Raw genomic sequence first — 27,176 nt, 5'->3', positions numbered from 1 at the left:
GTACAGAAAAGAAATCTGCTCATTTAAAAATATAAAATAGTTGTTTCAATGCTCACTGTGCAAAAATATTGAAAATTTTATGTTATAAGTAACATAAAAATAGGATAGAAATAAAGAATATTTATATTTTGTTTGTTTTTGAACTGTTATATTTTGCTAATTTTGCTATATTTTGCTAATTTTTGAACTTAATTAAAAACAACATGATTTTTTTTTCATTCTTTGGAAAGCTACATTAATTTTTGTATTTGCATAATACAAGTATTTTCTCGAATTCTAAATTTTAGTACAAATTTCTTACAAAAACCACTCCGAAATTAATGCTTTTTTTTTGTCTAAATTTGGTTGAACAGTTTTTCAGTATGTTCTACAGTTCCTGGAGTACAGAAAAGAAATCTGTTCATTTAAAAATATAAAATAGTTGTTTCAATGCTTCACTGTGCAAAAATATTGAAAATTTCATGTTATAAGTAACATAAAAATAGGATAGAAATAAAGAATACTTATATTTTGTTTGCGTGTTAAGAACTCTGTATTATATTTCCTAAACTATTCACAAGAATTTCAAAAAAAAAAAAAAACTTCTAAACTAGAGGAATCTTGCGTTATGCCTCTTTTTTTAACCAAAAGAAGTTTTTCAATTTAAAAAAATGTCATTTAATTGGAAACATACAGTATACACGTCATCAACTAGCGAAGGTTATTTTGTTTAATCAATGCCACATTGGCTCACATAGATATTGTGCTTCGTAAAACTTTTCTAACGAAACTAACGTAAAATGGTAGTTTAGTTGTAACGCAAACACATTCCTTTGCAGATAAACTAGCTATGATTTTGAATCAGAAGGAATAGGCATTACGAAAATTACATGCAGTAACCATTTCAGAAACGTTACTTTGCTGCAGATTATATTAAAACGAAAAAAAATATAAAAAATAATACTGCTGTATTGAGCCCAAGAACAGTTCTTTTTCCAATATGAACATGAATCTTTTGAAAAGAACGAATACGGTATAAAATATACAAAAAAAGTACTAATTACAATAGAAAAAAAATAAAAAGAACAAAGGAAATTTAAAATACAAATAAAACAGGCAAATGAATGCAGAGATATAGGATGGTAATAAAGCAATTAAAAAAGAAGAATGCAAAAGTGAATTTCAAAAAATGGAGTAGAAGGCTTATCGATATTTGATTATTGGGCTCCATTTGTCATACAGCTCTCCCAGTCTAGCTGTCCCATAATTCTACAATGTAAAGAGTTGTCTAGATTTTTTCTTCTAATAGTGTTTGAATTTATTGCATTTGTTTTACGCCAAAGTTGAAAATTTTTTCTTTCTTCTGTTATTTTTTCTCTAAATGAGAGATCTCTTGCTGCACATACCTGCGTTTTTAATTATGCACTAGAATTTTTTTTCTTAAAAAGATCTTTTCCCGATTCTAATTGTCAGGTCATTCATTTACGGAACTGCGAAGAAAAAGAATATACTTAAGTTTTACATATTTCTATATACGAAATATTTCATAACCACGTTTTCAGTGGAGGTAACAGACAAAAGATGGAGTAGGTTCAGTAAGAAATTTTTAATCAATTAAATGGTAGATGCCTATATTGGCACTCTTTCCTAATAGAATAGGATATTGTAAAATACAATATAACTTTTCAATATTGAACAGTATTGGGAATATCTGACAACATCATAAAAATATCGTAAATTATCTTTCTGCTTATAAAACGCGTTCATCTCATTTGTCTTTTATCGATTACCTTCAACATTATTGAAAATAAAATTTCCTGTGCTTTTGGTATAACATCATAACAAGGATTGCCATCAGCGCAAAGCAACACCAGCTATTTTTGAAATTTTTTTCCCGTCTGACGTTTATGTCTGTCCTTCATTAACGTAAACTATCAGAATTTCGAATAACACCTCTAAAAACTCAATATACGTCGAATGGTGGCAATAGTAGGATTGAGTGTAAAAATTTTAGCTTTAATCTCTGTGATAAATAAATTTGAATCTTACTTACAATTCTAGAATGAGGCACATTTCTTTTTTGCCATCATCGAAGGCGTCGTATAGTTGTAACAGCCTGGGATGTTGTAACATTCGCATGATTTCGACCTCTCTCTCGACATCTTTCCGATCTTCAGGTCGAGTTGTGATGATGAATTTGGCTGCTAATTTTCGACCTGTGGTCTTTTCGGTGCATCTGTACACGGTCCCAAATTTCCCCCTGTAGAAAAGAAATATTAAGATATTGCAAATTGACAAATAATACTATAAAGCGAAGATTAATTTTCCCTATATCTGTGAAATACTAATAACGTATCATATTTTAAATATTTAAAAATTATTCTGAATAAATTTTAAATTAAAATGACTTTATAATTAATAGAAACAATACATTTTTTGGATTTTCTAAAAGATAACCTTGTTAGAAGAAATTGAGCAATAATATTGCTCAATTTCTTCACGATATGTATTCGATATCGTGAAGATATCTTTCAATATCTTTTGATAAAAGGGTACAATATCAACTGAAATATTTATGGTTTAGAACACTTGTGCACCAATTTACACGTTAAAAAATTAATAAAAATATGTATTTAATGTATAAAGAATATTTAAATAGAAATATTATTATTAAAACCTATATGCTAGAATTATATAAATTTCATAATTTAGAAAATTATCTTTTTGGGATTTATCGTCATAAGCAAATCAAAGAAATTCCTACGGAGACAACTTTTTCCAATGCAATAGCTGATATTTTTTTTTTAATTTCTATGAAAACAAAATTTATAAAATATAATCTGATAAAGGGATTTAGACATATCGATCACTTACTTTTGTTAAACATTGAAAATTCCAATTATTTTTTTATCCAAAAGTTAATTGAGATTAATGAAAACTAGGGGAAGATTGTCTACTTGGATTTAAAAATAGAAATTTCTAGCCAGAAAACATTAGTAAGTATTTATGATAAAAGAGAAAAGTTTAATTTCAAAATTAAGTAATTGAATAAAATAATTTCTATCCCTATTCTAAAATTTTCATAAATTTAATTTGCTGGTTATTTAACGTTTATCAAAAAAATCTGTAATATAATTTTTTAAACTCATAGGACAAAGAATCTTCTTAAAAATTTATATTTTATCGATTTTTCTAAAAACTATTTTAATATCAAAGGATTAGTAATTGATTTATATATATTTTAACAAAATTACAAGACTGAGATATGCTTTTTTGTTAGTTTTTCCCTTTTGACTTTATTTTAAATCAACAGATGGCGCTAAAATCTTTTAAACTAAATTGTGTGATAAAGTGCTTTGACCACTTTAGGTGGGCGTTTCAGCTTTCTGCGCGGAACTTTCAAATTGCTACTTTTCCACAGGGGTAAGTAAAAAGGCTTTCCTTTTTAGTAAACATTTTAAAGTATATTTAATTTTAAATTGTATGTTCAATTTGCAATTTGGTCGTTAGCATTACTAAATTTATAATTTTATAGTTTAATTCTTGCTTAAATTTCTGAAATCTTATTTTATCGTTCCGGTATTTAATTTTGGCTTTTCCCAATTTACAATTTTTGTGTATTGATACTTGAATTTTTTAAGTACCTTTTTCTTCTAAATTTTTCTCATATGATTTTTTAATCATACAATTTTACTGTGTTTATAATATGATTGTTGGTATTTTATTGTATTTCAAGACCTCAATTTCTTGAGCCTTATTTAACCATTTAACTGATTTATTTTCTTTACTTTCTAATAAGATAATATCTTCTATTTTGCGAATATTTTCTTATTTTGATTCAAATAGAAATCCATTGAATACTTATCTATGTATTTGAAGTAATTTTAATATTGAATTATAATCGTTAAGAATGTTTTATTTTCTTGCTTACAACTATCAAAAGTTGATAAATTGATGCACGTATGCATACGGGCAAAACATTTAAACGGTTAATGTTTTCTACTCTGGATGAAATTCGGTATGCAATCTTATAATTTCAAATGTAGATATGTGTTAAATTTTGGTTTCTGTTGATCGGAAGAAAAGGCTATCAAAATACATCGGTAACTGTATCCCTGCAATTAATCTCCAAAAAAAATTGCCAAAGATCGCATACTATAAGGCCCCTTCGTAACTATTGTTCGCCAATAATATGCGGTTAATAATAGACAAATATATTTATTAGGGATTATGCGAAAACATTTCGGAGTATCATTTGTGTATCATTCGGAGTATCTTGTTCTGGACTAACATATACTATAAGGAAATGGAATAAAGAAAATTTATTACTGGAATATAAAATTTATTTCATACAATTACCAAATAAACAATTACTTGATTTTCAACGATGAAAATAAAAATATATAGCAATAAATCGCTCATACATTCTTTAAGCTACAAGATAACTTCTAATTTTTCATATCCGTTTAAAATTATTTCGCAAGTGTTAAACAGACTATAAAAATTATTCTTAAAATCTTTATGAAGTGATATGAAAGGCACCGATTTAAATGTGTACTTACATTCAAAATTTGTTCCTTATTAAGTACAAACTGTCACATCTGAGATAAACAAATACGATTTTCTTTAATTTATAATAATTTATTACGGATAAAATATTTTTAAATTTTTACAAAAAAGTAGCATTTTTCCAAAAGAAATTGAATTTGCCATATGCTGTTTACACGAAGTATATTTCAAGTCTCTATACAAGATAATATCGTTGACAAGCTAAAAAATCGAATCAACTTTAAGCAACAAAAATAACTTTGGAACTAAGGATCACAAAAGCAGTTTAATAGAGCTAGTGTTATCTGCTATCAGAAAAAAAGTAATGCTGTTTTGTTTTAGCCGAAAGATTCTTCAGGCCACGTTTCAATTAACGCGATCTGGTTTACATGCATTAATAATCTAGAGATTTAATTAAAAGCGTCATAGTGGAAACAAGAAATGTTGGAAAAATGCGTTAATGGGTATAGTAAGTGCTTCTGGTAAGTTAATGGGTATAGTAAGTGCCCTTTCGCACCTTGAAGCATTATTGCTTTATACGTGCTATTTGTCCGGAAATAAAAAAAAACACATTGATTCGTTCAGATCATGTATCCAATAACTTGCTCACCCACTCACATAGCATATCAAACTCTATATTTTAGAAGATTTTTTTTAATTGTCTTTATACATGTTAGTTTCCTTTCGCATTGTTGGATTTATTTTCAATCTCCTAATTTGAAAATTGGTGTAATATTCAGCTTGAATTTTGCATCTTAATGAATATATTTAATTCTTTAAAAAAATATATGAATTTTGATTGAATATCTAACATTGTATCTAATTTTCTATTCACTGCAAATTTATTTAAAATTTAGATACGTTTAAAATTATTTGAGGTCGAAACACATAAAAAGTGTAAAAATATATTATAATAGTACAGCATAGTAAAATACCACATATAATATATGGGAAATGCAGCAAGTTCCATTTATCAACGAAATCCAAATTTCAGATCTTTAAAATTTCATAGTCCATTGTTTTATAAATTTCATTTAAAATAGAAAATTTTTTGTTTCGATCGATGTAAAACAGATTGGAGCTTAAAATCTGGACAGGGCCATCGTATCATTGAAAAAATAACGATATAAAAAAATTCTCAGCTAAAAATTTAAACTTATTCTATACATCATTATATTTAAAAGTAGACACACACTTACCTGCCCAACTCCTCGTGCAAATTATATTCTTGTTTCACATCCTTCCCTATTTTTACTTGGACATTTCGAGGCTCGAAGGCTAAATTGATATCTGAAACTAAAAAAATTCACAATTTTAGAATTAAAGTTAATCGCTTAAGAAACAGTATATTAAAATAATTTAAGCATCAGCAAATCTTAAATTAAACCAGCATGTATATTTAAAATACATTTTTTTGTATTGATTTTAAAACAATTTATTTTTTAAATGAAATTATTTCAAAGTTAAAATTTTTTCTATATTTTACCTCGCTGACCAAAACTTTAGTCAATATAAATAAAACTATATGAATTAAAAAACTTTATATGAATTCGAAATTTTTGCAACTAGGTCTTTTAAATACAGTGAAAAGAATGTAATATCATAACATGCCGAATAGGCATGTTTCCGATTCGAATCAGAAAAACACTTGGATATGAAAACTAAAGAACTTCAGTACTCTACTGCTAGCTGGATTGCAGAAGAGGGTTTTGTATCTTTGAAATTGTTACTGGGGTCAATCATAAAATTAGTTGCACTGCTTATAAAAATAAAACAGCGCGGATTTTAAAATAACTTTATTCGTATCCTAAAACTCCATGCAAAAATTACGTTTAGACGTAATTACCTTTTTTTATTTAAACGTTTGACGAGACGAAGCACAAGTTTTTCAACATCTTCTACAAAGAAATTCCGTCCAACCTCTTTTTTGTATAGTCTTCATTCTCAGTGTCATCAATATCTTCAAGTCAGTTCTCAAACATGTAGCATCACTTCGTGATAGCTTGACGTTACATGACTTTTTTACCATATACTGCTTATAAATTTCAGTGCAGTTGCATCTTTTTTTTTCTGGAAATACGAATCTCTACATGCATTTCCAATTTGGACGAAATTTGAAGCTTCTAAATCATATTTACAGTTGATTATCACACAAACTAAAATTCTTGTATGCAAGTTGCTGCATGACCCGATATATATAAATATTTCAGGTATTGACAGAAAGTTTCTTTAAAGTAAACTTTCACTAGAAATTTGATTGTACAATGAACTTTCTATCCATTTAATATATTTAGGGAATACAATTACTGCTTAAATAATATAGCCTTAGACCTGTATTTTTAAAATTAACGGAATTGTGCATATTTATTTTAACGTATGCTTACACAATGCGGAACATTTTGAGTTTCTCATAATGTAACATGAACAATTTTTCATTGGCTATTATATAAAAATTTTATCTAATATTATATATCTAGATAAAATTTTCATATAAAAGCCAATGAAAAATTGTCCACATTGCATTATGACAATAAACTCAAAATATATTAGTGTTAAAAATACGCATCAAATTTTATTCATTTCAATTTTTCTTATTTATTGAATTCTTGATTTATTTACATACTGTAATGACAGTTGAAAAATAGTCTTTTGACTGTTTTAATCCATAATTAGATGCAGAACCACAAATGTCGAAAAACGACATTCAAAATTGTGTTATGTATAATTGATACAAGATTATGTACAAAGATTTGAACAACATATTGTGTTTTGGAATTTCGTTTAAATACTAGATAAACATTTCGTTTTCAAGAAACGAATGGATGATTTTAGATGAAAACATTATTTTAAACCGAAGTCAGATGGCGAGGACAACAACCGAGATGCTACCCATTCAGCGGGGAGCCATTTGTTCCTCGATATCAGATTCAGCATGTATAAACCTACATACATGGAGATTTTTCAAATGGTTTTGAATCTGGAATCTTCTCGTCACAAAGTCCATATATACATTATCATAAAGCCATCGCTACTCTGCTTTTTTTTTTTGGAGTTATCGTCTTCATTCAGGGACAAATAGACAACTCAATAGACAATTGATCAACAAGCAGATCTACAAGCAATGATCTTTTGCCAAATTTTGTTCAAAATTTGGTAAATGTATAATTCTAATTATAAAACTGTATCAAAATTTCATCCTTCATGGTTGCTATTTGATTACCACAATATCACAACGTCATTCCTATTAGATATTTTGAAGTCATCTTTATATCCGTAATTGAAAGTGATAACTAGAATGGCAGTCAATCAACTGACAAATCTATAGATATTGGATGTTTGACAGATTTGGTTCAAAATCTATATCGATTTATAAATATGGCTATAAAACTATATTCAAATTATATTTTCTTACCTGCTGTGTTTTTGAATTATAGTTACTACATAACCTGCATCTTATTACTCTGCCATTACTACTACCCCTCGGGACAGCGATTGTTTGGTAAGGTCTCGGCTTCAGAACCGGAGGGTTTCAGGTTTGTAACCCGATTCCACCGAAGAACCATCATGTAAGCGGGCCTGGTGCACGTTAAAGCCGTCCTGGTCAAATGCCCTCCCGCTGGTGAGGTGTGGAGAGGGGGGTGCAAGCTCAGATGCCGTATTTGTCATCTGACCATTGTTCAAAATTACGAGATCCGTCGCAAAATAGTGCTAGTGTTGCTTTAAAGCGGGACGTTAATATAACTAAACTACTACTACCCCTCATTTTGAAGTTAATGCTTTCAATTACATATGAATAGATAATTCGATGATATGAATAGACAATAGATCTATAGATAGTGACTGTTTGCCAGATTTGGTTCAAAATCCGATATAAATTTATAATTCTAATAGTAAAATCGTATATAAATTTCATCTGCATCTTTGATGAGTTTGAATTATCTTAACCGCCTTACTATATACCATACTTATTCTATAATACAACTACATCTTTACCACACATTTAGGAATTATTGCCTTCTATTAAGCACGAATAGATAATTCGATAGATATATGACAATAATTCTTTGACATATTTGATTCAAAATCCGACGCAGGTCTATATTTCTAACTTAAAATTCATGTCCAAATTACATCTGCCTTGTTTGATATGCTTCTTAAATTTCGTGCTAATATACATATGGACGTGCAAACAGACAGATTTAGTTTAGTTTATGGAAATCTACCATCTAGAAGAACTGAATATTGAATTTCGTGACCCGAATTGCTTTTTTAAGTTGCAAGGCATGAAAAAGTGACCAGAAAAAATGAGTTAAATTAGGAGAGAGGAAAAGATCACGTACTGAAAGAAAAAAACATTCATCGTCATCTCCAAGTCAATATTTTCAATGATTACGATGATTTTTCTTCCTAAACTTCGTTCACAAGAAAATAAAATCATCAAATATCAATATATGTTATAGTTAAGTTCACTTTTAGAACGTTTTCTCTGGCAAGTAAACATGTACTTAAAAAAATGTGTTTTAAACCAGACGTTAAAAAGCAGTTTTCTTTTCCGTTTTTTCCACCTCCTATACCTTGTTAGAGGACTGCACTTCGCCTTTCAGAGCTGTCGAATAATTTCCGCTGTCTGAACTATTCCCCAAAACAAACATTATCGCCTCTACCATCCTCCTTTTGACAGCACTGATTTCTTGATCCCAAACTTGTAAAAACCAAGAGCTGAAAACACTTTCAAAACGATTACTTGGGCACAGCTCCAAATTCCGAGGGTGAGACCTCTCCCCAGACAAATGGTTCAGATGGCAAAAGATTTTAAAACGAAAGACAAGAAAAGTTATTATCAGTAGATTCACAGTATAAGATATATATACATGCAGTTCTTACTAGAGAAATTTTTAATTTTCAGAAGAAATGTAAAATGAAATCTGAATTAAAAGAAAACTCAACAAATTTTTATTTATCTGTATAATATTTATAACAATAAAGAGAATTTTAATAAATATTTTGAAATGTAATTCCAAAATATTTTAATAAAAACTTTACACCAAATGCATGTTTGAAATTTGCTGTTTTCTTTGTTTGGTTATGCTTATTATATAAGAATAAGAGTAATTACAGCGTTTCTAAGGTATATAATATTGTGAATATAATTATTTATATTTAAAAACAATGACGTTGCAAAATGGCTTTCCTGTTCAGATGAGTCGTGTTACATTTTCCAATGCAATCGTCTGAAATTCAATCTTTTTATAAATGAGATAAAAATAATATTCGCTGTTTGTTCTTTTAATTTTTCTTCAAAAAAATTCATTGTATTGTTTAAAACAATCATGAAGTTTCATACTGGCATTAACTTGGTTTATTATCATTTGACAGAAAATACTGTAAGGAAAGATGACCTCCAGTGCAACTGTTATGTTTTTTAACTGACCGAAATTATAATTGCTGAAAACTCTTAATGAAGAAAAGAGTAAAGGTCAGGGTTGCATTCCTAAAATTCTGATGATATATTGACGTTCATTTCCATCAGTAGTCAGAATAGACAGAATACAAATACTGCCGAAGCCATATAGAAAAAGATGGAACATCTCGAAGCAATCATCCTGTAGGAAAGCACGAAAGACATTAAAAAGTCTAGCTCAGGATCGGCAAGAGGTCCTTTGCATTTAGGTCATCGCAATGTCAAACAATCGAATCAAATGGCAAACAGTTTAAAAGTAAATTTAGAAGAGAAGGAAGAAAAAATGGGGAAAATGCAAATGTGTTGTAAGAGAAAAACAAATTAATATGGATATTTATAGTTCTTCATCGACCATTTTGTTTAGTCAATAGTTTCTCAACTATCATGATAGCCATCATGGCAGTTTCAATAAGGTTTTCAGTTCTATTTGCCTGATGTCAGAAGGCCACTGTTCATTTTCATCATTTCAAAATTCACACTCCTTGAGAATGTGAACTGTGTTATACACTTTTGTTATCCAAGTAATCCATCCAGTAGAAAAGCATGAAAGGCCACTAAAAAGCATAAGAAGCATTTATCACCTTTCCTAAAAAATTATGTCCTAATTAACCTTAGAAGTACTATGACCAGTAAGAATTTCGATAAAGTAAAGATTTAATTGGTATCGATATTATCAAAAACTCATCTATCTGCCTTTCATGACTAATTCTGGATAAGTATGAAACATCGTTCGGTTATTCTGGTTATACTATAAATATAAATTCAATTTATGTGTGGAGTTTCTGTAATTAATTTCTCGAATACTGTAGCATCGCTTGATAAGCCCTTTGAAGACCCAGAAATTATTTTTATCCTTCTAGTAATGAACGCATGAATTTAAAATGAAAACCAAATTGGCATAATAATTCACCAATAATAAGATTGTCCTGTTGTTGTTGTTTCTTATGGCACTTGCCATGGACAAGCCCGCTGTTACGAAGACAGCGATTTACGCTGGTGGGGGAGCGTCTCTTGTTTTCTTAGTAGGAAACTTTCTTTCACGGATAGAACAACGGAAGAACAACCATGCCGAAACCGAGACTCGAACCCAGGACACCCAGATCATGGGAAAGACGCGCTACCCCTATGCCGGCTAAGATTGTCCTTTTATTAGTATCAAATAAACTATTGTAAACATAACTATAATATAAAAAATAGTTGTAGTCATAAGAGAAAATCTCAATTAGCCTCTTTTTTTTCACATTAACAGATAATTTTAAAATTATATGCAGTGTAGTAATCAGTATTGGGAAAATGCAGAAAGATTATTTGATCATTATTTTTGTAGTTTATATCATCTTTAATTTGTTTGATAATCTTTGAAAGAATCATCAAAGTGTAAAAATCATTCAAATCTCTTATAAGAATCATTCAGCCCTACAGGGATGACAATTAAACCACGAGCTACCGAATTTAGCATGTAATTATTTCTCTGGAAGAAAATGCTCGCTAAGAAATGGTTTTCAAAATGTTTACTAGATTTTTAATTAAATTCTTAATTTTTTTTTCTCTTTTATAGTTTTAAGGAATTATATATATATACACACACACACTGATAGGCGCTAAACGCCATATTCAATAAAACTACACCCGAGAATGATTAGATATATCATTACAAAATTCCCTCCTCTTTTCGTTAAGTGTAATTGATTGAATACTCTTGGTACATACTATGTTCTTTAGATACTCGCCCAGATAGGTTGGGGAGACAAGGAAGTTTTTCTCTCTCCCAACTCTCCAGTTAACTCTCGAATGATGAATAGCCATCAATTGAGCAGGTTTCCCCTTTTGTACATCAATCCCTCAGGAACATGGGTTGTCATTATTGGTTTTGAGGAGGGGGAGGGGTATAGAATTTTTCGTATCCTTAAAAAAAATTGGGCAGTATTCTGAAGTATCTAAATCGATTATCTAAAGGAACGAGAAGGCTAAACTGCACAAAAGAATGTTTGAATCACTTTAAAATTGTAAAAGGTACTTTTTCAGTGGCATCAATTTTCTTTAAGACTAGTATTTTCGAATTTTTTAAAAAAAAATGTTTGGTACAAGTAACAGCAGTACTTTTTACAGTTTGAGTTGCTGCTCTTATACACCGGTGCATTACAATGGTACAGAATAACACTTTTTGTATGCAAGTCATTATTGCCATATCGTTATAAGTAAAAATTGTAAAAAAATAATATAAAGACAAGCGAATCAGGATTTAAATATTATTTTTCAACAGTCCTTTGGAATCGGGTGTAAAATATCCTTTTCTTGGCAAAACTTTGAGAAAACAGATAAAACTGGATAAGTATATTTTGGAGTTCGTTCCTTGTTGCATAATTGCTAAAAAATAGTTTGTTGTTGCCAAGCTGCAACGCAACAAGCATCGACATAAAGATCTTTATCCTATCTTCCAGGTGGAAAGCGATAAACACTTTTAAGCGAGTGCAGCCATTCATCATCACGAATACTGTTCGTCAAACGGATTCTGAGACGACCACATTTCACGACTCCATCTCATTAAGGGGTGAGACGCGGAACGATGAGTGCATTTCTGGTATTCTCTTTGATCTAGGATTTCCCCTATTAGATACTAGCAAATGTAAACATCTCCTCCTTCCATCTTTCCTTTTACCCCTATTTTGACGGATTAAACCTATCGTAACACATGCCCAAAAACGCGGAAGGTTTTACAATCCGTTGCTGAACAGTATTAGTAACTAACTATTAGTAACAGTATTAGTAGTAACGTTAGTAATAGAATTTATTGAAAGCCACATTTGAATGAAAAAGGAATTTTTTTTTCAGAAAAGGATGGCCGATATAGCTTTCAACTTAAACCAATGGATTTGTGCTTAATATCAAATTTGTTTAAACCTACAAAAGATCACTTTGAAAAGTAATTGATTTTCCGTTTTACATCCATCCTTTTAACTAGTAAAACCGTCAATATAAACTCCAGTTAGCATTATATTGTCTTTTCCTCAAAACATGAATGCAGTATTTTTATTATAGAATAAATATTTACAAGTGTCTTTGGAATTTTGAGATAAGAGAAGCAACTATTAAGAATGTTCTTTGGCTGGAAAATGTTAATCCCTTCGCACACAATAACTAGTCTCACTCGCGCATCGATTTACTGAATTTTTTATTTTAAATCTGCAATTAAATAAAAATATTAATTTAAAATCCAAAAATCATTTCGAAGTTCTTCAGCATATCAAATACCCTTTGTATTATTTTAAGAATTATAACAATAATATGCATCCTAAGTGGTATGTGTCATCTAAAAATCCATATGTCGCTTATGACTCTCATTAATCTTGAAATCTGATTAATTAAAGTGAGTAGTAAAAATGAAATAATATTCATATTCGTTTTATTATAAATTTATACATTTTTATTTTAGTATCTTCCATCAGTGCATATTTTTACTTTATCATACATGAAATATACAAAGAGAATATACTGAAGAAGCAAAAATATTCGACCTTGATATTTTGATTCAAGAACTCTAAGTCCGAAAAACGGTTTTTTTTTTTTTTTTTTTTTTTTTGCAATTATGTCTATGGACGAGATAATTAAAAAAAAAACGCTTTGAATTAAAAGAGTGAAATTTGGTACAGAGCCTGTGCATCAGATTACAAGCTTTCTATCTAATTTTGAATGAAATCCATTCATAGAAAATATCAGTTTGTTTGTCTGAGAACAAATGAATTAATTACGAAACGTCAGACAGAAAAAATTTGGTTCACAGTTTTAATATATAAAGATAATTTTGTGTGTCAAATTTTGAATCAAATCCATTTGTTGGTTGACTATTGTATTTTTGCATGCATTACTTACGTGATAATACAAAACACATCAACTCACACGCGATGATTCAATAACACATTAATTTACAGTGATAATTCAATAAGATATTAATTCAAAAATCATAATTTTGATTCTGAACCGTCAAAGGATTGGTCATATGTTGGTCTATCCATTCTCACTCATGTAAAAATCACTTAAAGAAGCAATCGCTTTGAAAAATAAAAATTGGTATACGTCATTTTGTTTCTAAAATTCTAGTTATTATTTATTTATTTATTTATTTTGAATTTTTAATTTCAATCTTCTGAACAAAACGCTTCCAAACAAAAAAACGCACATGTGCGATGTTGTAAAAATCAAAATCGATTCACTATTGACATCCACGTATTAATCAGTGCCTACACTATTTTATGCTTAGAAGAGGAGGGTTAAATCTTTATAAGGATTGTGCAAGAACCTTTTGGTAGGTCATTTCCGCATTTTCCCATCGAGTAGTTGCGATTTAAAAATGCCTTTAATTCGAAATATTATTAATTAAGAAAGGAACTTCATCTTAATTTCAGTTTTCCTTACTTTCGTGTGGACTACAATTTTCCTGATAAGATTTGCAAGGAAAACTAAATGGCCTTCCAAATTTTTAAACTAAAAATATTTCTAATATTTCTGTATAAATATATTTGTCTCAGATATGCAGTAGGATCTAAACTAAATTTTAGAAATAAAGGCGGGACCGCAGTGGCCTGGTGGTAAGGTCTCAGCTTTGGAACCGGAGGGTTTCAGGTTCGAGACCTGATTTCCAGCGAAGAACCGTCACGTAAGCCGGTCTGGTGCATATTAAATCCGCCGACGCCAAATGTCCTCTCGCTGGTGTGTTGTGGAAGCTTGGAGAGAGGGCGCCAGTCCGGGTATCGTCCTCGTCATCTGACCACGGTTCAAAATTTTGAGGTCCGTTTCAAAATAGTCCTATTGTTACTTTAAAACGAGATATTAATATAACTAACTAAATTAAACTAAACTCAGAAATAAATGCCGCAAATTTAAGCTGACAAGGCGAAGCATTAATATAAGAATGATGCAAATTTAATTTTAAAAAAAGATTTGTCAGTATAAAATGACTAAATTCGATTACGTTTATTCTAATTCTGTTAGGAAAAAACTAGTTCAAAATATTTCATTAGGATAAAAAAAATTTCAATTTTAATTTTTTTAAGTTTAAACCTTTTAAGGATGATAATTTTCCTTCGAAATCGCCTTTTAATTAGCTTTTTTTTATAAATTAAAAATGTAATAGAAAAATGTGTGTTTTTAGCATCAAATGACGACGACAAAAAGGCATATCAATTCTTAATTTGTAATGGATTTATATTCCCATTAAAATGGCTTTCAAGACGGAAAATTCTCCCTGTTCTGAAAAGGCAATATATGATAAAATTTTAATTAAAAAAATAGCTAAAGCAAATTCATAACGTTTCGCTTTAAAATTTTATAGCCATTTCTATAAAATAAAATAAAATTTTGATTTTTTTTTAAAAAATTAGGCACATGTTAACTAATTGAAAACGTACATATCTTCGGGACTTCTTGCTTAAGGACAAAGTTACCTAATTTGTATAACATATTCATGAAACGCAACAAAAGTGATCATTATCTCAGCGGTGATTTTTTTTTTTTTTTTTTTTTTTTGTCGGCACGAAATTTTTGATCCATGAAGTTAATCCACGGAATGGCCATTTAAAATCCTCTAAAGAGCAATTAGTAATCGTTCATTTGAGCTTCAATCGGAGGCTTCACTTCTGCTTCCTTAGGCTTGCGTCTTTTATTAAAAGAAAGAAAAGCAAAAAGTTTATACTCCAAAACTATCCGAAAATAAAATAGCAATTGTTATAATCATACACAGAAATGCGTTTCAGAAAAATGGTAATATTGCTGCCTCCTTTCTATAACTACAAACGAGTCGATTTGGGTTTTACTTCTACAATTATAATCAAAAGTGAAAAAAAAATTAATCCAAATAATTTTTTTTTTCAAAATATTTAGAAATCTACGATAAAATATTTTTTTTTCATTTTCTGGTGTACAAAAAAAAAGTACTGTAATCGTCAAAAAATCTGGATTCAATGTTTTGACGAATATCAACGTTTTCGGGCTTCTCCGAGTTAAAAAAAAAAATCATTTTCGGAATAAAGTCTGTCTGTCGCTCTGTCTGTAAACACCATAATCCACAAAGATTTTGGGACAGGCAAATGAAATTCGTTATGTGATTTTTAAACTAGATATAGGTATATATTTCCATTAAGTACTTTTTTTTTGTAAGAAATCCATTCAGAGGAAGTCTGTCCTATTCAAGAAGGGAACGTGAAAATGTAAAGAATGAGATGAATAATATTGTATGTACATATTTAAATCCAAAATGTAGATAGATAGCAAATTTTGAACCAAATCCGTCTAGAGTTTGACCGTATATATGCGCATTCTCACATGTATAAACACAATAACTCTACAAAATGCAACATTTTAAATATGTGAAAATTGATATGCAATTTTAGCATCTAAAATGTAGTTATATTAAATTTTGAAGCCAATTTGCTCAAAAGTTACCGTTTATTAGTCTGTACATTTCCGTAAATATAAACGTATTAGTTAAAAATGTAATGATTTAAATATTATTTTCTTCTAATTTGTTGTTTTGTATTGTCCTTTCTGTTAAAATGGTATATCTCTTGGGCCTAATTTCAGGGGATTTTCGGGTCACGAGGAATCATTATTAGACTTTCTGGTCTGCATTCCCTCAAAGAAAAAAATCCCTGTCTGAGGGTGACCCTTGAAAAAGTCTTCATGCCGGATTCTTTTTTTATTTGGTTTATTTGATTTTCCTATTAACTTGATTTTAATACTTTTGTCTCAATTCATCTGTGTTTTAGAAGTAACTGCATTTGCGCTCTCTAAATACTATGAAGTTTTTCCTGTTCCTTTTTTGGTTTTAGTTTGAATAAGAAATAATTTTTAGTTGCGATTCCCAAACTATTTCGTTTTGTTTTCATTTTAGTTTCGTTTTCAAAATATTTCTTACTTTAGATTGGTTAATGATTTAAATATATGTAATTTCGGCGTAGCTTTAGCATCCATCCTATTTGTACATCTTTATCAAATTTGCAATCAAATATATCGATCTTCGATTGTCTATCTGCAAATTCTCATTGATATAAACAAAACACATTGATTTAACGAAATAAAATTTTGCATATAAACTTGATTTTTAAATTGTTCTGTGTCAAATTTTGGTTTCAGTCAGCTGTGAAAATATGGTACACAAAATGAAGAGTCAATTAAATAGTGCAATCAATACAATACTATGTATAAAGTGTTCATACGCGAGACTGAAGATAAAAAAGCACTTAAAAAAGGTTACGTTTATCAAAGATTAACAATTTTTTTGTGATAGGATAATATATTTATTAGAAAGTATCATGGAAATCGCTCCCACTGATTGTTAGATGCCGGCAATTCAGTGTGAGGAGTAATAATCAATTAAAACTTGTTTAAACAAATTTCTTATTTTTCAAAAATCAAAATAATTCATAGTGATCAAATCCTGTATAAGCATCTTATTGGATTTTGGTGATAAGCACAAAGTTTTTAATGTTTTTTACCTAAATCAAATGAAACGAAATAAACTATTTCGGTCCATTTTAGTGTTTTATAATTTCTCAAAATCAAATGCAAATTTATAACAATCTCTGATGAAATGGTGCTGTTTCGGAACAAAATAGATTTTGCATCAATGAATAATTGAGATAAATCACCAAATTCTTCAGAAATTCGTTTTCTGCTTTGTATAGGCATAAAACAACGAAAGAAATTAAAAGCATCAATAAAACGATCACAAATACGATGATGCCTTTAAAAAGCAGATAAAAAATTTTATACTAATTAAATAGTTATCAAAATGATGCTAGTAAAGATTGAATTATTTTTACTAAAAATGTTTTCTCATATTATTTCATTTAGTAGAATCAAGAATTTAAATTAAATTTCCTTCATCTTTGAATTGCAAATTAAAAGGGAAAATAAATAATTGTGGAAAAACAATGGAAATTTATATGATTAAAGATTACAATAGTAAATATATCAATAAAAATAGAAAAAAATCTTTTTAAAATGTTTTATAAGAGATTGCCTGAATGCTTTTGTGAAAAAAATTTTATCATTTACTCGAAATGATACTTTATATATAGACATTAAGAATGTGAATTCTATTAATGAAAATTATACTTCTGGGAATCTATCATATTTATGAGGTAAATTTTATATTTTAAAATATAAGAAGAAAATGAAAATAGTGTGAACTATTTTTTAAATGGTGTATACTATTAGCTAAATTATTATTTAATTTCAAGATTTTAAGCCTTTAATTTTTCATAAGGTAAGGACTCGTTTCAACATTAACTGTATTTCTTTAATATGAAAAGTAAATCTTATACTCTTTTTGAGAATTAAGAATTTCAAGCAATTTTTCTTATAAAATAATTTTTAAAATAAAATAATGTGGCGTCTCAAATTAACCAAGGATAAGCTGATTTTTTTAAAAATATTACCCCAGATTGAGTCATTTTTTTAATTAAAAGCAAATAGTTTCTGGTCATTTATCTGTTTTTGAAAAAATTAACTTTTTTAATAGCATATAATTAAGCGCCAAATATTTCCTGGAGTTCACAAGGGTTTGTGACATAATTTCGGGTTTAGGAATGCAGGGCCGTAGGTTCTAAGCACTATTAAACTGAAATCTGTTTTGTATGTGGATCTAATGTACGTCTAATGTGTTGAAGGCGAATTCTTATAATTTTTTAGTACTCAAGTTTATAAAAATAAAGTATATCTGAACAAGAGGTGTTCCTGTCCATGTGTCAGTCTCTTCATTTGACTAAGTTTCAAAAATAAGAGATTCCTCCAAATTCGCCATGGCGTAGCATCAAAACGGGAAATTAATCTAATCTAATCAAACTCAGCATCTGATTTTACTTTTCCGATTTATGCTAAGTTTAAAATGGGCCTCCAATTATGTTATATATTACTTTCTTGTGTCATCGAAAAAATGCAACAAGATTATGACGCATTTTTAGAATTATGTCGTCGGACTGTCCTATCTATCTATCTATCTGTCTGTCTGTCTGTTAACACTAATTTAAAATCGTTTTGAGATAGGCATGGGACATTGGTATTCGCTCTTATTTACAAATGTCTATCAAATTTTGAACAAAATCCATTCACAAGAAATCTGACGGATCGACTGTTAGAGTAAGAGATAATACGATGATTATATAACTGAAAGAGTTATATCCATACATTTTGGTACACGGATTACTCATTTGAATTAAAAATCTGTATGAACAAAATCCAATTAAAGGTTAATCATTTGTAATACTGAATATCACATGTATGTAAAAGTGATAACTTAAAAAAGGAAAGACTTAAACGAATGAAATTTAGTATGAATTTTTATAACTATAATTGTAATTCTGAGTCTAATTTCGGTTTTAATTGGTCAGAAAAAGCTTCAAAAGTGCATATTCATTTTTTTTCTTTCTTTTTTTGCTATGCTATGAAGTACAAATTGGTTATACTGCGAGGAACTAAAAATAAAATTCTAAATGCTCGTGACTTTCACATTCTTGCCAAAGATCCACTATTTCATGCGAGTGAACGAGTGAATAACACTTTTGAGAGAACGAGAGAAAACTTCGGGTAAACCGTTACTGCAGTTTGTACTATTTTACTCTTTACTAATCTATAGAATACAATTTATTTCTGCTATATCTGAGATATATTACTATAGTGGGGAAGTAGCGGGTGTGACCTGCCCAAAACTTTCTAATAAACTTGTCATGACAGAGACTTTGGTGTACAATAGTTACAAAATATTAACTTTTGTCTTGAATTTAACGTTTTTGCTCAATCAATCGTGTCATTCTTGGCGAGTATTTTGGTGACTAATCCCTACAAAAGTTAATAGTATCTAAAAGTGGAATTTGTGCTTTAGACCAGTTTTTCTCAATTGATTGAAACTAAGATTTAAGGTGTACGTACACCTTAGAAGATATTTTTTTAAATTTTAGCTTTAAAAATCCAGTTTTTTCACAGTAGGTTATAAATATATATTTAAACTCATTTTGGTGAGAAAAAAACATATTACACTAATTTTTAATTAATTAATATTTAATGTGCTAATTAGCATATTTTTTTAACATATCTTAAATTCTAATTTGTATAGACACACAATTCTAGTTGGAAATGATGCCTAATATTAGTCTTCATGTTGTCTGCCTCAATCAAGTTATAAAAGTATATAGTTTTTTTTTAACAATTTTTTTCCATCATCGATGAATAGAAAAAGTGAGATTTTTCTGTAATTTTAATTTTAAGTAGCTATTAAAATTTTATTTCTATGAATATAACTTTGAGGCACAAAACATCCATCGTTTCATATTGATTATTTTGATATATAAAGAATTGTATTTGGTTAATTTCTTGTTGAGTTATGATTGTTTGAATGAAGCAACATAATGGAAAAATATTCTTCATAAAATGAGTTAAGAAAAAAAAACGAAACTAGAGTTTTTAGTGAAAGTACCTCAAGAAAAATAATTATAAGTCGAGAAATATTCCGAATATTGACAACATCTTGGTACCGTTTGAAAGATAAAGGATCAGAGAGCAGTTTGAAGCAGTAAAAAATATTCGATATTTTGAACGATTTTCGAAGTTTAAAATGTGTACGTACACCTTAACACAAAACTGCACTTGTAATCACAAAGTCATATCTAATTTGACATATTTAAGTCACTTAGTTTTTGAATTATCGAATTTGCATGTTTCTGAAAGTACAGACCGACAGACATTCAACCCTCTGTTGGTTTGGGTTCAAAATTTGATAGGTGTCTTCACTATAGATCATTTTAAATTTCTGTACCGAATCTTATCTGTCTAGTTCTCTTTATTAGTTTTTTTTATTTATTTTTGTCACAGACAGACGGACATTTTCTAAAAATGTATTTTTCGAACTCAGGATGGTCTAAAACGTGGAGATTTGTTAAAATGTCAAGCTCGAATTTTTTGTTGATAACTATACATTCTCTATAATACATATAGAAAAAAGTAAAAATGACTAAAAGTCTTCGATTAAAAGTACAGGGTAATTCAAAATTAATATAGCGATTACAAACGGCTATAAATATTTAATGAAAATGTAGACAGAAAACACAAAATGTAGACAGAACTTCCAAATTCTGCATAACTACTTCATAATGTTCTATGTGACTTCCCTTGGTCACACGGGCAATATCTAAGTGGTAACCCATTTTAAGCCATACATTCTAAAGCCTGCCTGCAGTCACCGACGCAAGTGCATTGCAAATGCGTACTTGTTCCTTGCGTATTGTTTTGGGCATGGGAAGCTCATACACCCCGTCTTTCACAAAACCCCGTAGATAAAAACTGCAAGGTGTCAAGGGGTCTAATATTTAGTGATGAAGCAACCTTCTAGATAAATGGGAAGGATAACCGGTACAATAATCGAATATGGGGTACGGAGAAACCTTTCATTGTAATTGAACTTGAACGTGACTCAGCGAAAGTTAATGTGTTCTGCGCGATCTCATCACGTAAAATTTACAATCCTTTTTTCTTCTCTGAGCGAAGTGTTACATGAAATGTTTACCTTAACATGCTTGTGGTGTGGTTAATACCATAGCTGGATACTGATTCCCCGAATTACATCTTTCAACAAGATGAAGCGCCCCCACGTTGGGGCACGGAGGTTCGCACATTTTTAAACCAATATCTTTTAAATTGGATTGGTTGAAGTGGGGATGCCGACGATGTCTTATTTTCTTTGAAACCGATATTCCGGATTTGACACCCTGCGATTTTTATTAATAGGATTATGTGAAAGATAGGGTGTATGTGTTTCTCATTCCCAAAACAATTGAACTCAAATAATTTGTAATGCGCTTGCGTTGGTGATTGCAGACATGTTTCAAAATGTATGGAGTGAAATGGACTATTGCCTAGATATTGCCAGTGTGATCAAGGGAAATCACATAGAACATTTATGTCGCATGTATATAAAATTTTGCAATTCCAATTACATTATGTGCTAATCTTTTTGATAAATTCTTTTTCATTAAATAGTTATAGCCGTTTGTTATTACTATATTCATTTTGAACTACCCCGTATTTTAATGCTTTGTTCCATCATTCGAACTATTTATGACTTAACTATTGTTATGCTCAAAAAGTCGGAAAACTCCATTAATAAGGGAAGTAGCTTGAAACTGTCTTTTTCCAAATGGAATTAGTATAATCAAAGAGAGCATCTTCCTCGTTGCAATGTTAAAGGAAAAGAGAAGTTGTTTACTCCTTTTTCGACTAGAATCTCTTCGCAATTCATAGAAATTACACATATTTGTTTTTCTATCCATTTGTTGTTGTTTAGATAGGGAGAAAGCCTTTCAGTTACGTCATCCATTCTCTCAAAAATGATCATCAAGCTAGCTATCCTTATCATTTTTTTCGCGATATAAGTGGATCAAAAAGTGAAGTATCAAGTTACGCTAATGACTGAGGACAACTGGAGCAGATGTCTAGAGCCAAGGAACGAACGCGACCGGGTGGCAGACTCCATGTTGAATAATAAAAATTCTTGAATGTCTGGGCAAAAGCAAAGACGTCATTTCCAACACTCATGACGTCGATGCTGAGTTCTTTCATAAAAATGACTGCCAGAGTGTTTTGGCCTTTGCCAAAAACGTATACAACCATTTCGATAAATGACTTTTGGCTCTAGCTCTGACTCTTTTAGCGTATTTATACACAGCGAAAAACTTTGGAAACTTTTTATGCAGTAGCAATAGATGACTGTATTTCTTATAAAATCTTCCAGCTGTCTTATAGTGGTTTGTGATTTGTACTGTCGTGTAACACGTGTTGAAAAGGGTGTGGACAAAAGCCAAGAGCACTTACTCAAACTTTATATGCAGATAGTAATTTATAAAGTATGTTCCAAGTAATTTTTCATGGAACGTTCGTTCTATTCGTGGCTATGAATTTAAATAGCTAGCAGTTAGAAACTGCCTGAGATTACTGACTCTATACTTGAGTTCAAAATTCCATACATAATTATGTCAGGTTCCTTCAATAAAGTAAAAACAATCATACATTGGCTGCTGCGTGAATCACATGTGATTCACGCTTACTTTCTTAATTATATTTCCCCTTTAGTACCATAGTTAAGGCATAATAGGAAAAGATACTGATATGAACAAAAAAAAAATGCTTCAATTCATAGACATCAGTAGTGGAACGTGTTTAAAATGAGTGTACGCATGGACAACACTAGTTCATTTGATCCTCACATTGGATTAAGAAGGAAAGCAAAAATCACTCCAATTAGATACAAGTTTGTTTCGTTATTATTAGATGCTATTTAACATTTTAATAAGCTATTACCTTAGTTGCTACATCTGAAATTTGACAAATGGTTGAGAAAAATTTTCAAATTTAAAAATGCATATGTATTGAAAATGCAAAAAAAAATTATAATATTCCAAAAGGATGAATTAATTAAAAGATTAAACATAAAACGAGAATATAACCATGAATTTTATAACGTTTTCATAATACGCTTTTGCTGCAAAATGATTAGTAATTATCATCATTAGTAATGTAGTTTAAAATCTAAACATTCAGCAGTTTATTTATGCACTTTAGTTGAGACTATTTTACGTAATTACGGCAGAGGAAACTAATTTTTTTTAATTAAATCTTTTCTATAATTCGAGTAAGTTCGAAACTTTCATAGGAATAAAATTGAAAAATATAGGGTGTTCATTAATTATTGTCGGAGTTTCCTTACCTCATAACTTTCGAATAAAAAATATTACGCAAAAACCGATTACGTATTCGTAAATTACAACTCAAAGAATTTTATTAATGATATTAAAGTGTAAATCTTGCACAATTTGCACTTTGTAGGCATTCAGCTGAAGGCGATTATGTATTCGTAAATTCGCTGAACAAATTTTAACTTTTGATAATCATGCGGGTTCTCCGAGCCTCATATTCTACAGTTATGTTTATTCCCTTTTTCTGACACATGAAAAGTGGATTCGTCACTGAAGAACCATTTCCGAAGGTAATTTTCATCATCCTCAATTCGAGTCAATATTTGTTCAGCGAATTTACGAATACATAATCGCCTTCAGCTGAATGCCTACAAAGTGCAAATTGTGCAAGATTTACACTTTAATATCATTAATAAAATTCTTTGAGTTGTAATTTACGAATACGTAATCGGTTTTTGCGTAATATTTTTTATTCGAAAGTTATGAGGTAAGGAAACTCCGACAATAATTAATGAACACCCTCTATATGTATAAGTTTTCTTCTACATTTAATTTGAATTATTAATTCGAGCAATTCTCTTAAGAGAAATTCATCTATCGGATACATATAATAGTTCATTGAAAAAAATTATCTTCAAATAAAATATCAAAAAAAAAAAATGAACGATAAAATTTAAAACAGAAAAAAAAACCCCACTTACCATCTTTTTCTTCTGTTTCATCCACATAGATCATATTATTTCAGAAGCTAGCTGAAAAAAAAATTTAAATGACTTAATTAATTTTTAAAAAGTGTTTACAAAGGATAATTTATTTAATAATAATGAACCAAACGTTAACGTTTTTTACATTAAAAGTTTTCATAAAGTACAGATTTCCTGTAAACATAGATTGCAAAGTTTTAATTCAATAAATTATAATTCAAGCTTAAATATTAAGTAAAAAATTCAATTGAAGGTAATTGAACGAAATAGTTTTTTTTTTTTTTTGTATTGGTGACTATACAGCTTTCTGTAAAACTATTTTTTAAGAAAAAATTATTCAAAACTTTATTAAAGTAGCATGGTATAAAAATATAGCACAATCGCAAGTGTTATTAAACTAATTATTTTGGCGAAATGTTTACCATTACGTCGCAACAAAATCAATATCCAAAGATTTTAAATCCGTTTCAGATTTGCCGCCATGAATATTTTACTTAGCTAATGTTTATTTCACTTAAAAATATGTTTAGAATATATGAGCACAATGACGATATTTCCTTTAAAATAATTAAACATACGAGTTGCTAAACATTAAAATTTAAAGACTTCTTGCCGTCTGTCCTCATTATTTATTAATATCTGCCTCGAAAGAAAAATAAATATGACATTTTGCTACTTTTATTAGTTTTATATGCGCAGAAACAGTAAAAGCAATAAAAGAAAACACTTTGCGTATATCATGATTGTCACAGCTGGAAGGGTGCAAAAAATGTCTACATTAATATTGAGATGAAAATATTTACATTGAATTTTATATCTGTCTTTTATATTCTTTTCATCCGTCATGTTTTTTTTAGAAATCATAATTATTCTTACCCTCATTACATTTCATTGATATTATGAAAACATGTAAGGTAAAATTTATGGAAACAGAAAAATAAACTTCTATATGCATCATGGTTATAACAACTTTAAACATGCGAAAATATCAAGTTACAAACATTAAAGAATTAAAAACGATAAATAAATGTTTGTAACTTTGTCATAATTAAATGCCCGAGTCTTTTGTAGCAAATAAATTAGCTAATGAAATATAACTTCGATAGAAATGTATATTCAAGCAGTTTAATAGTATAAATAGTATCTGAATAATAAAAGTTTTAAAAAGCAGTAAATAAATATTTAGGCTGAAAACAAGCCAAGATTTTTTTTTTACCTAAAAACTTCACTTTGGTATGTTTTTTTTAAATACAAATCACTGGGTGATTTCAAAATGACTAGTTTTAACGCGATTATTGTATTATGAATCAGCACCTTTTTTATAAGATTAATATATTTTAAGTTTAAAACATTTGATAAATAAAAATTATATATCTTTATTTTTATTTTCGGATTAAATTAAAATTACATGAAGTATTGTTGTATTTGGCTAGTAACGTATTTGTTGAGAATGTCCATTGGATTTAGTTTTAATTAAATCTCAAGTAAAATTTGTTCATGTTTCTTTCAACAAAGTATATTTAAGCATCTAATTGTGATAGGCATTAAGAGTACGTATTTTAATAGACTTACACCTGTTCTTTTTATCGTGTACATGCACCTCCCTAATGGAGTCAAGGTTCTTTAACAACATAGTGAGATTAAAAATGTAATAATTCGGATAATCTATCTTCTAATTATCCACTGTCTTTTGCAATGTTATAATTTATTATTCCTCATCTAAACAGTGCAGATAATAAAAAAAAACCACATTCTTCTTCAATTTTCAATAATGGAAGAATATCTAGCGATTAAATATTTGATGTAAATTTGAAAAAACAAATGTTTAGACTTCATAATAATAATTAAATGTACTGATAATGTATGCAAAATGCAAATGTTTGCAAAATTGTATGTTTAAAAGCGGTCAAAATTCAAGAAAAAAAATTGCAATAGAAATATATGAATAACATATCATAATTTTTCAAAATTTAAAATGATACAAAATTAGTTTTTGCAATACTGTTTATGGAAACGAATCATACATAATGTCAAACTTTATCTTAAGTTGGAATTATATGAGTAGTGGCTTTCATCCCATCGGTCCTCATTCCTTATATGAGTAGTGGTCTCATCCGGTTAAATGAAATCCGTTCTCAATAAAATCTTAATATAGTTTTAAAACCCTGGACGTTTATATAGAAAAACTAATCTGAACAGCATAATTGTTGATATTTCTAAGCATGGTAATGATAAATATTAAATGCTGAAAAATCTGGAGTAGTTTCAAAGATAATCCTCTTTATATTACCATATACCAAGGATTTTCAGCATAAATACTTGCATATGTATGAATAGTGTTTTTTTTTTTTTTACCCAATCGTACAGTCATTCAAAATAATTTTTAATTGCATTCAATTCAGCATGATTTGTTATATTTTAAGTAATTTATTGATAAGAACTATCCAAGCTATATCAACGTTAATTTTAATTTATTGGTGCAATTCATGTCAAGATTATTTTTTATAATAAGATGGAAAAATTTCCTTTTCAAGTTATGATAAATCTTATCATATTTTATTTAAAGCATTACAATATGAGTAGTCTAAAGTTAGCTATTTAATAACAGATTAGTTTATCTTAATATTTAATCATAGATTAGTTTACCTTAAGACAAAATTTATCTTCTAGTGCATTCTACAATAATCTCATTAAAACTTTTGGGAACTTTTATAAACGTAGCAATTATTTAAAATTATTTTCTAT

General features: G+C 29.1%; 1 protein-coding gene and 1 long non-coding RNA gene across 4 annotated transcripts in view; one reads left to right on the top strand and one right to left on the bottom strand.

Moving 5' to 3' along the window:
* Positions 1–27,176, bottom strand: part of LOC129966130 (myosin light chain kinase, smooth muscle-like) — a 44,861-nt gene that overhangs the window by 15,596 nt on the left and 2,089 nt on the right. For 2 of the 3 annotated variants that reach the window (XM_056080518.1, XM_056080516.1), the window contains exons 2-4: positions 24,429–24,479; positions 5,727–5,823; positions 2,033–2,239 (exon numbers count right to left, since the gene is read on the bottom strand). In XM_056080518.1, the coding sequence (XP_055936493.1) occupies positions 2,033–2,239; positions 5,727–5,823; positions 24,429–24,462 (338 nt within the window). In that variant the 5' untranslated portion in view covers positions 24,463–24,479. The remainder of the gene's footprint in view (positions 1–2,032; positions 2,240–5,726; positions 5,824–24,428; positions 24,480–27,176) is intronic. The other variant, XM_056080517.1, reaches the window with a different exon arrangement.
* LOC129966131 (uncharacterized) overlaps positions 3,377–27,176 on the top strand; it is a 57,946-nt gene continuing 34,146 nt past the window's right edge. The window contains exon 1 of the long non-coding RNA XR_008784260.1: positions 3,377–3,402. This is a non-coding gene — a long non-coding RNA (uncharacterized LOC129966131). The remainder of the gene's footprint in view (positions 3,403–27,176) is intronic.

Source organism: Argiope bruennichi, chromosome 4 (genome assembly GCF_947563725.1).
Source record: "Argiope bruennichi chromosome 4, qqArgBrue1.1, whole genome shotgun sequence".
In the NCBI taxonomy this organism is placed as follows: Eukaryota; Metazoa; Arthropoda; class Arachnida; order Araneae; family Araneidae; genus Argiope; species Argiope bruennichi.
Note: the sequence above shows the minus strand (reverse complement) of the source record. Positions and strands in the feature narration are given on the sequence as shown.